Source organism: Fonticula alba (genome assembly GCF_000388065.1).
Source record: "Fonticula alba strain ATCC 38817 unplaced genomic scaffold supercont2.17, whole genome shotgun sequence".
Lineage (NCBI taxonomy): Eukaryota > Rotosphaerida > Fonticulaceae > Fonticula > Fonticula alba.
The window spans coordinates 288,254-298,409 of NW_009242987.1; the positions used below are offsets into that span (position 1 = coordinate 288,254).

The following is a 10,156-nucleotide window of genomic DNA, read 5'->3' on the forward strand; positions in this document are numbered from 1 at the left end:
TGTCTGTGTGTGTGTGTGTCTGTCTGTCTGTGTGTGTGTGTGTCTGTCTGTCTGTCTGCCTGTGTGTGTGTGTGTGTGTGTCTGTGTGCCCGTGTGTCCCTGGGTCTATCTGTGCCTGCGTGTGCCCCTGGGTCTATCTGTGCCTGTGTGTGCCAGTGCGTGTGTGTCTATGCGGGCGCGCGTGGTCGTGTGGAAGGTGTGAAAGAGGGGCAGCAAAGACCGAGAGGGTGGCTCACCGGCGGCGATCCCTGGCCCTCGCTCGCCCTCAGCCTCCCCCGGGGTGGCTTCCACAGGGGGCCTCCTCCTCTAAAACGAGCGGAGCCCGAGGAATGATGAGCAGGGTTACGCAATGAGCTTGTCCGAGTGCCGGAGTCGACCGAGCTCGGCCGAATGGGACCCCGCACACTGGACTCGGAGGCGGTGCCCCCGCCGGAGCGACTGCTCGCCGGACGCCCCGGCATCGGGATACAGAGCCCGCAGACTGCGGCTTTCTCCCTCCCCCGCAGCCGGCTCGCTGCGTGTCTCTGTCTGTCGCTAGTCCCGGCCTCGGGGCAAGAGCCCGGAGGCTCAGGGTCGCGCGCAGGGGCTCGTGCCGCTGGCTTCCACCAAGAGATGGATGTATATGCTTCGGGGCCCCCTCGGCGGGGGGCTCGGCCGTGTTAGGCGTCCGGGCAGGCGAATTGCGTAACCTGGGCCAGGGGTCCAGACTGCCGGGACACGCTTCGCCCGGCTGGCGGCGTTTACCTCGCCCCCTGGCCCTTGCGCCCGGGTGATGGGCGCCTTTGTTCTTTCGCCTTCGGGTGGGGCTGCCGGGAGGGCCCTTCTTTTCCCCCCCACCAACTCGGCCAGCCCTTCGAGAGGCGAGGCGTCCGGGTCCCGCGGCGTTGACCTGTGCTCGGGCAGAAGGCACGGGAGGCGGTTGTGCCGCCGCGCACGCCCGGGAGGCCGGAGCCGCCGGTCGGGGCCGGAACGCCCCCGGGGGCGGAACAGCGCCGGAGTCGCGGGCCGGCCTGTTCTGGAGCGGACCGGGGCCGGCCGCCAGCGGGCGCCGGGTTGCCCTGCGCCCTGGCATCGGCGCGGGGCCGCCGGTGTGCAGCCGAGCCGGGGGGCGGGGCACTGGGACCCGAGCCGAGGGCCGTCCCCGGGGCCGGTGGCGAGGCCCGAACAAAAGGCCACCCCCCCGGCGGCAGGTTCGGCACGTCCGGCAGGCATAATCCATGTACCAGGATTCCTTCAAGCCCCTCCGCGCCATCCCTCCCCCCACACTCTCCCCCGGTCAGTCGCTTGTGTTACACATTCGACAGCCTCCAGCTACCCACTCTAGCCTACTCTACGCCACTTCCCCGGCACTCGCCATCACTCGCCTGTTCCTTTCGTCAAAAAGCCCCCACTACAAGATGTACCCCACTTGGTTTGGAGAGACGCTGTGCCAGTGGCCCGCTGGCCTGCTGGTTGAGGTACGCCGGGGGGGGGTCTCCCCATGGGCGCCAGCGTCCGAGGGCGGCCCGGCCATCACCATAACGCCGGCCACCTGCCTCGGGGCGCCGTGTCCGCTGGGTTCCTGGCCCGGTCACTAACCACTCTTCGCCGGGTGCCGACCTGCCCCGGGGGCCGCGGTCGCCAGGCGGACTACGCCCAGATTTGGCATGCCCTGGTCAGGGCGAGCAACAGCATCCCCCCAGGCGAGGATGCCTCGAAGTACCTGCACCAGCAGGTGTCCACGGTGCTCCTGGACGCGAAGATCCCCTGGGTACGGCGGCCATGTCGCGGCCAGCCAGGTCCCCCGCCCACATTGAGGAGCACTTGCATCCATGAACTGACACGCCCGGGCTTTCCTCCGCGCGCCGCCGCCGCCGCCGCCGCCGCCGCCGCCGTCATGCGCCGGTGGAAAACAGACCCAAGCCGGGTCCCTGGCGACGCACCTGGCGTCGGAGTTCCTCGAGAAGGAGGGGCTTCCGCCGGCCAGCGGCGCATACGACTCCGCCCCGGCCGAGGATGGCGAGGGCTCACACCCGGCGCCGTCCGGCCCCGGGGCGGTGGCCGGCGCGCAGGGGACCTCGAGCAAGCCCTCCAGGAGCGGCCGAACCAGGGGCCTGGTCATTTCGGCCGGCAACCCGGTGATCTCGTGGGATGCCGTGTCCGTGGAGCAGGCATCCAACTACCTTGGACGTGCGTGTGCCACTTCTTCCCGGGGCAGGGTGGGACAGCGGGCGAGGGGGAGGGCGGCGCGCCAGCAGAAGGGGAGCCCACACGGGCCGAAAGGCGCGCCAGGGCGCCCGCCGGCGCTGGGCACTTTTTTTCTAACCCCCTCCGCGCCCAGGCGTATGCCGGTATTACCTCCAGGAGAGGGGCTGCATGCATGGCAGCGAGTGCAACTGGGATCACCCGGAAGAGAATTCGCCCACCTTTAAGATGCTGCTTTACAATCATATTTGGAATCCGGACCAGCTGCCGGGCCTCCAGGAGTGGCTGGCAAGCCGGACTCCCAGCATGGAAGAGTATGATTTCGACCCGGACTCGCCGGAGGACAGCGACGCGTGCCCGGCCGAGCGGTCAGATCAGCTTGTCTCGCATGCCAGCTGGTCGACTGTTGTGCGAGGGCGCTTTGTGCCGGAGCCGCCGGCTGGGCATGCCCAGCCGGCGGGCCGTCGGTCCATCGCCGGCCCCCAGCCCCCCCGGCTGGCGGAAGACTCGGACTCGCAAGCATTCGCGGCGGACATCCAGGGCAGGCTCGACAGGCGCCGGCTGCTGTGGAGCCAGCCCAATGCCGGGCCTGTCGGCGGCGGAGGCATGAGTTACTCGGCGGCGGCGAAGCAGGGAGCGGCCGAGCAGTCGCCATCCGGCCGGGGCCGGCGTGCCGCACAGTCCGGCCGCCATGCGCCGGCGGACTTCGGAGATGGCATCACCGAGGCGGAGATGCTGCGCTGGTTCCAGCTCCAGCAGGACGAAAACACGAAGATCCCCCAATTGTCGGAGGATGTGCGGGCCTACTGCCGGGCCATTGGCCCGGCGCAGAGGCAGTACGAGGCCGAGCGGAAGCGCTCCAGGGAGCTGTTCGCCGAGTACAAGAGGCTGGGTGCTGACCCGACCACCCCGTCGGACAGGCTGGCCCTCTGCAAGAAGGCCTGGGTACGTCGGGGGCCATGTTCCTTGCATGCCTGTCACGGCCTTTTTTTTTTTTTTTTGGTGGCTTGGGTTTGCTGACTCGCGCGGATGTGACCCTCTTTTGGACTTCGGCCCCCTCTCGCCGGCCGGGCCGGCGTGGCGCCCGGGGGTGCGCCCACCGCGAATGGGGCGCCCGACCGCGCGGCCCGCCTCCTGGCATCGTTGCTGCCCCCGGGGCTCGACCCGCCCTGCCCTCGGCTGCGGCAGATTGACGCCAGCTGGAAGGCCGCCAGGGCCATCTTCACCAAGCGCAACCCCGGCATGGACCCGAGCGCCATGGCCACCAGCAAGCTGCCCTTGGTGGTGGACCTGATGGGTCTACATGAGATTGAAGGTGCGCGCCGAACGCAGCGGCCGGGGACTGTGGTGACAGGGCCGGGCTCGAGGCCGGGCACTGGCTGGGCCGCGGGGCAAGGTATCTGTCGGCCAGGGGGGCGGGGGACTGTCCCGGCCTCGCTGGGCTCCAGGCGAGTCTGACCCTGCCCGTGCGTAGTGTTCCACTTCCTGTCGGTCCTCGTCCGCATTCTACAGGCCAGCGCCCGGGCAACCGGCCGAGTGCACTATCTCCATCTGTTTACGCACGCGTCATCCGGGATGCTAAGCACACGGGCCCCCGAGCAGCCCCAGGTCATGGCCAAGGTCCGGAAGGCCGCCGCGCGGGTCCTCTTCGACCACGGCCTCTACGTGAAGGACAACTCGGCCGTCGGCATGCCGGGGCTTCTGTCGGCGAAGGTACTCCCGCCCGGCACCGAGTGATTCCGGCGCCCAGTCCGCCCCCCTCCCCCTGGCGCACGGTGTGCGTGCATGCATGCGTGCGTGTGTGTGAGAGAGCTGCCTGACGCGCGCGCGCGGCTGGGGCTCGCGCAGTGGGCGGGGCCTGTCCCGCCCGCCGGGCATGGTGCCCTGTCAATATACACACGGGCGGACAGCCGGAGGAGGCGCTCCTGGACCATGGTTTTCTCGCGCTCCGAGGGGGGGTGCATGGCCCGGCATGGGGCCGCGGTGTGCGCCCGGCAAAGGCCCAGGGGCGGGGGAAATGCTCGACCTGGGCCGCGGTGTGGGTGGCATGCGCTTGGGGGCCAGGCATGGCGAGAGCACCTGCCCGCCGGAGGAGAGGCGCGGCCATGGCAGGAGGCCAGCAGGGTGCGCACCGCTGCCCGGGGCGCGATCGACCCGGCCATGCACGTCACCCCGCTGCTGCCAGCGCGGGCCGCCAGGCTGACGGGGCGCGACCCGGGGGCCTTGCTGCCACGGGCGTCGCCCTTTCGGGCTGGCGGGCCGGGATGTGGTCGCCGGTACGGCAGCCGACCGGCGCCGGGGGCGGCAGCGTGCCAGGCGCCCATGTGTGGCGTGCGCGCGCGCGCGCGCATCCGCGTCGGTGCGTCCGTGCAGGCGGCTCCCGGGTATGTAGCCCCCGGTGTCCGTGGGAATGTGCGCAAGGCGTCGGCCCGGATCACCGGCGAGACCTCTATGCAAGTGGGCCAAGCTCGATCGATGGAGCATGCCCCCCGGCCTGGACAGCGCCGTGCCACGCTCGGGCGCATGGGCGCCCGGCAGCACCGGTCCCCTCCCCCCCTTTTTGTGTGGCTCCCGGCGGATGGCCGCCCGTGTGCGCGCCACGGCCAGCCATCATGCCCGGTGGGCCCGGCGCCAGGGCCGGCCGTGGCGGGCGATCGGGCGCCCCGGCGGACACTTGCCCCCGCCTGGCGGCCGAATGCACGGTGGCCGGGTTCGGCGTGTCTGGCCGGCTGGAAAGGCCCAAGGCGGCGGGCGGCAAGGTTGCAGGGGACCTGGCTCGGGGGAGGTGCTTGTCTATTGGGTAGCCGGCTCCGGGATGCAGCTCCACGGTTGCGCGGGGGGGGGGGGGGGGACATGTCGCCCTCGCCGCGCGGAGAGTGGCGGGGCGGGGACGAAAAAAGCCGACTCGGGCCGGCAGGCCTGCCCATGCCGCGGGGAATCGGCCAGGCGAAGGTCATGCCCCAGGGCGGGGGGGGGCATCAACAATGCTGGCCGGTCGGCGGGCGACGCGCGGCCGGGCCCCCCTGCCGGCAGCTTGGCCGGAAAGTCGCCGCGCGCGATGAGGCCGCCGCTGGCCGCGTGTCACTGGCCCGGCAGCATGACGGCCAGCGTGGCCACCACCTGGCGGACGCCGGCGGCCGAGGGCCGGGCATGCGCGTCGGCGGCCCACATGCGCTGCAGGATGTCGGCGGTATTTTGCCCGAGGCCCGGGTTGGCCTGGGCGATGGCGGCGGTGGCCAGGGCCAGGTCCGGGCGCTGGCCGGCATGCACGCGGGCGGTGATGTCCTGGAAGGAGAGCCCCTGCCAGGGGGCCACGCGCGTGAGGGTCTCCCAGAGCATCATGGCCGCGGCATAGACATCGGCCGGCAGGTAGAGATCCATGTCCAGGGGCCGGGCGCGGTGGAAGGCCGCGAGGACCTCGGGCGCGGCGTAGCGCGCGGTCAGGGCATTGAGGACCGGGGCCTCGTTGACCAGGGCCGAGGCCCGGGCGGCGGACAGGTTCCGCGCGGTGCCCAGGTCGCCGAGGGCCACCTGCCACGACTGGCCGTGTGCCGGGCTGACAAGGACATTGGCCGGCTTCAGGTCGCAGTGGGCGATGCCGCGGTCGTGCATGGCCTCCAAGCCGGAGGTCCACTGCTGGGCCAGGCTCAGCAGGGTGCTCAGGGGCAGGGCGATGTCCGACCGGAGGAGCGTGGCCAGGTCCGACTGGAAGCACTCCATGACGATGGCCGGCGGCTGGTCGCTGTAGCCGTAGATGCGCACAATGTGGGCACAGTCGCGCAGGAGCCTGTGCCCGGGGCCGGGGGCCGGGTGGGGACCGGGGGGAAAGGCGGCGTGTCAGTGGCCGTGCCAAGCGCGGGCGGGCGGGGGGAAAGGCGGCGGCGGCGCAAAAGAAGCAGCACAGGCGCGCACCACATGAGGGCGATCTCATTCTGGAGGAGGGTCACCTGCAGCGGGGTCAGCTTGTTGCCCTTCAGCTGCTTGATGGCCACGATGTCCGGGCAGCCGAGGCGGGTGGAGACCCCGGCGCCGATGGCTCGCGCGGCGAAGACCGATGCCTGGGTCCCGGCCCCGAGGGCCGCGCCATCGAGGGCCAGGAAGTCCGCGGCCAGGCTCACTTGGATGGCCCCGGGGAGCGACAGCTCGAGGATGGTGTTGAGGACGGTGGAGTCGTGGTCGGGATCGCCGGCCCCGGCCGGGGGCTTGGCCGCTTGGCGCAGGCGGCGGACCAGCCACGCCACCAGCAGCAGCAGCAGCAGCAGCAGCAGCAGGCCCAGGCCGATGCCGAGCCCGAAGGCTGGCAGCCGGCGCGCGGGACGTGGCGGGATCCCCGTGAGCGGGCGACCGGCACGGGGGTGGGGGGGGGACAGGGGCCGGGGGGAGCGCAGACGAGCGAGGGAGGGACGTGAACAGGGGTATGTGCCCGGGAAGAGGAGGGTCACGAGTGGGGAGAATAAAAGGGCGCGGGCGGGGAGAATAAAAGGACGCGAGTGGGGAAAGAAAGATGTGACCGGCGAGATAAGACCAGGGATACAAAAACACAACGGGGGATGAAAAACACGACCGGAGATGAAAGACGCGACGAAGGATGAAAGACGCGACCAGCAATCAAAAGCATGACCGGCGATGAAAAACACGACCGGCGATGAAAATCACGACCGGCGATGAAAAACACGACCGGCGATGAAAGACGCGACCGACGATGAAAGACGTGAAGGAGAATCAGTATCAATCCAGCGGCAGGAGCGCGAAGACCCCCCCCCCCCCCCCCCCCCAACCGGGAAAGCAGCACGCACCGATGCGCCGGCTGGCAGCGGAGCTGACCCGACGAAGGCAGTCGGTCTTTTCGGGGCCGGTGCAGGCCCAGCAGCCCGGCGAGCAGGCGGCGCAGGCCGGCGGCGAGCCGTCCCAATCGGCAAAGTGCCCGGCCGGGCAGTCGGACACACAGGAGGCGCCCTGCAGCAGCAGGAGCCCCGGCTCGCACAGCTGGCACGTGGCCACCCTCGGGCAGTCGAGCGAGCCATCCGGCTGCATGGCGCAGACGGGCAGCCGGCCGGCCGGCTGGCACGCCCGGCAGCCGGCCACACACGGCAGGCACACCGGCTCCGCCGGGGAGGCGGCGAACCCGGCGGCCGGGCACTCGGGCACACACTGGCCGGCGGTGCTCAGCAGCCAGCGGCCGCTGCCGGCACAGGCGGTGCACCAATCCGGCCGCCGGTGGCAGGTCCCGCAGGCCGGGGCGCAGGGCTGGCACCGGGCCGGCTCGGTGTCGGTCCCCGGCCGGAGGACCTCCCCCGGGGGGCAGGCCTCCAGGCACCGGCCGGCCGAGGGCGACAGCAGCATCCCCGCGGCGCAGGCGGTACACCGCCCGACGCAAGCCATGTCATAGGTGTCGGCGCGGGTGCAGGCGGCGCAGTCGCTCGGGCAGGGCAGGCACTGCTCGGTCGGCGGGCAGAGGAAGGCCCCGCCGGAGCAGGCGTCCACACAGTGGCCATCCTCCAGGAGACGGCCATCGGCACAGGCGGTGCAGTGGCCGGCGGTCGGGCCGTCGCACAGGCGGCACGCCGGCGAGCAGGCCCGACAGGCCGAGCCACCGGCCGGGCCCGGCTCCGGGTGCTGGCCCCCCGGGCAGCGCGTCAGGCACGAGCCATCCAGGCCGAGGACCCGGTCGGCCGGGCAGGCCGTGCAGGCATTCGCCCAGGGCCCGGTGCACTCGGCGCAGGTCCGATGGCAGGGGATGCACTGGCGGGCGTCCGGGTAGGTTGCAGCCGGGCAGGCCCTGTGGCAGACGCCATCCAGCAGGAAGGGCGCGGCGTCGGCGCAGCTGTCGCAGTGCTCCGGCCCCGGGCCGTGGCACGCGGTGCAGGAGGCATCGCACGAGAAGCAGGTCCCATCGAGGGACAGGGTGCCGGCCGGGCAGGCGCTCACGCAGGCGCCCTGGTGCAGCATGGCGGCCGAGGAGCACCGGTCGCACGTGTCGGCCGAGTGCCAGCAGTCCCGGCACCGGGGGGGGCAGGACCGGCACGTGCCCTGCTGGGCCCGGTGCCCGGGCGGGCACTGGTCCAGGCACCGGAGCGGCGAGGACTCGGCCCGGTGGTGGAAGAGGCCGGCCGCGCATTCGGTGCAGTCGAGCCTGCCGTGGCCCTTGCACTCGCCGCACATGGGGTCGCATGGCAGGCAGCGCCCCTCCAAGGGGTAGTGCTTGGAGAGGCAGGCCTGGACACATTGGCGATCTTGGAGCAGGGCATCATTGCACCGCCAGCAGTCGCGATCGGAGGGCCCATTGCATGTGGCGCAGGCCGGGTGGCAGGGCCGGCACTCGCCGGATGCCGGGTCGCGGTATTGGCGCTCCTGGCAGCCGGAGGCACAGGTCCCGGCGGCGGCGCCCTCGCGGATGAGCTCCAGCCCCGGGGCGCAGGAGGCGCACTGGCTGGCGGCCGGCCCGGTGCAGGTGAGGCAGGCCATGTTGCACGGCCGGCAAGAGGCGTCATGGGTCCAGGTGCCGGCCGGGCAGGTGTCCACGCAGGCCCCCTCCGGCGTCAGGACCAGCGGGTCGAAGCACCCGAGGCACGCATGGTCCCGGGTGCAGGAGGCACAGCCGGCCGGGCAGGCAACGCACCGGGCCCCGGAGGCCGGGTCGGCCGGTGGTCCGGCGGCCCACCGGAAGCCGGCCGCGCACCTTTGGCAGGCGTCCGGCTGGCCGTGGCACTCCTGGCAGCTGGCATGGCACACGCCACACCGCTCGGGCTGGGGGAAGTGCCCCTCGTCGCAGGCGATGCCGCACAGGGAGGCCGCCTGCGGGCTGGGCTGCCGGAAGATGAGCCCCGGCTGGCAGGCGGTGCAGCTGTCCGGGCCGGTGCACGTGGCGCACGACCGGGAGCATGGCTCGCAGGCGCCGGCCCGCAGGAAGAAGCCATCCTGGCAGCCGGTGCAGAGGCCGGGCCCGGTGCAGGTGGAGCAGGCTGCCGGGCAGGGCAGGCACACGGCCTGGGCATTGGGCCAGGTGCCGGCCGGGCAGGCGGCCAGGCACCGGCCCTCGTGCAAGAAGGCCCCCGGGGGGCAGGCCGTGCAGGCGGCCTCGGCCGCTGGCAGGGCACACGCCGCGCAGCTGGCATGGCAGTCGAAGCACCGGTCCGGCTGGGCCCCGTCGGCGGCGCGAACCATGCCCGGCGGGCAGGCGTGGCAGGTGTAGGCCGGCGGCTGGCCCTCCGGCGAGCACCACTGGCAGGTGGCATGGCAGGCGCACCGGCCGGCCGGGTCCGGGTGCAGCCCCGGCGAGCAGGCATCCAGGCAGGCGCCATTCTCCAGGACGGACCCCGGGTGGCAGCCGGTGCAGGCGCCGGCCGAGCCGGAGCAGGTGGCACAGGCAGCGCTGCAGGGCAGGCAGTTGGCCCCGTAGGCGAAGTAGCCGGCCGAGCAGGCGGCCAGGCACTGGTCCACCTGGAGCAGCTGGCCGGCCGGGCAGGCGGTGCAGGTGGTGGCGCTGCCCGCGCACCGGGCGCACGCCGCGTCGCACGGCAGGCAGGTGGCGTCGGCCTGGAAGTGGTTCCACGCGCAGGCGGCCACGCAGGTGGTCGCCGGCCGAGCCGGAGCAGGTGGCACAGGCAGCGCTGCAGGGCAGGCAGTTGGCCCCGTAGGCGAAGTAGCCGGCCGAGCAGGCGGCCAGGCACTGGTCCACCTGGAGCAGCTGGCCGGCCGGGCAGGCGGTGCAGGTGGTGGCGCTGCCCGCGCACCGGGCGCACGCCGCGTCGCACGGCAGGCAGGGGGCGTCGGCCTGGAAGTGGTTCCACGCGCAGGCGGCCACGCAGGTGGTGCCCTGGAGGTATCGGCCGGACGGGCAGGAGGTACAGGTGGTGGCCGACCCGGAGCAGGTGGCACAGGCAGTGCCGCAGGCCAGGCACCGGGTGCCGGACTGGAAGTAGCCCGCCGAGCAGGCAGCCACGCAGGCGGAGCCCTGGAGGTATCGGCCGGA

The 10,156-nt window shown here is 72.4% G+C and overlaps 2 protein-coding genes across 2 annotated transcripts in view; one reads left to right on the forward strand and one right to left on the reverse strand.

The window, feature by feature from the left end:
• Positions 1-1,057: 1,057 nt before the first annotated feature.
• H696_06066 (hypothetical protein) lies at positions 1,058-4,278 on the forward strand. The gene is made up of 6 exons (XM_009499833.1): positions 1,058-1,457; positions 1,625-1,750; positions 1,896-2,169; positions 2,321-3,129; positions 3,373-3,499; positions 3,659-4,278. The coding sequence occupies exons 1-6, from the start codon at positions 1,218-1,220 to the stop codon at positions 3,919-3,921; spliced, it is 1,839 nt and encodes a 612-aa protein (XP_009498108.1). The 5' UTR covers positions 1,058-1,217; the 3' UTR covers positions 3,922-4,278.
• A 987-nt stretch (positions 4,279-5,265) lies between these two features.
• Positions 5,266-10,156, reverse strand: part of H696_06067 (serine/threonine protein kinase) — a gene marked incomplete at both ends in the record, with an annotated part of 9,041 nt that continues 4,150 nt past the window's right edge. The window contains 4 exons of the mRNA XM_009499834.1: positions 5,266-5,971; positions 6,097-6,481; positions 6,981-9,633; positions 9,680-10,138. Coding sequence (XP_009498109.1) covers positions 5,266-5,971; positions 6,097-6,481; positions 6,981-9,633; positions 9,680-10,138 — 4,203 coding nt within the window. The remainder of the gene's footprint in view (positions 5,972-6,096; positions 6,482-6,980; positions 9,634-9,679; positions 10,139-10,156) is intronic.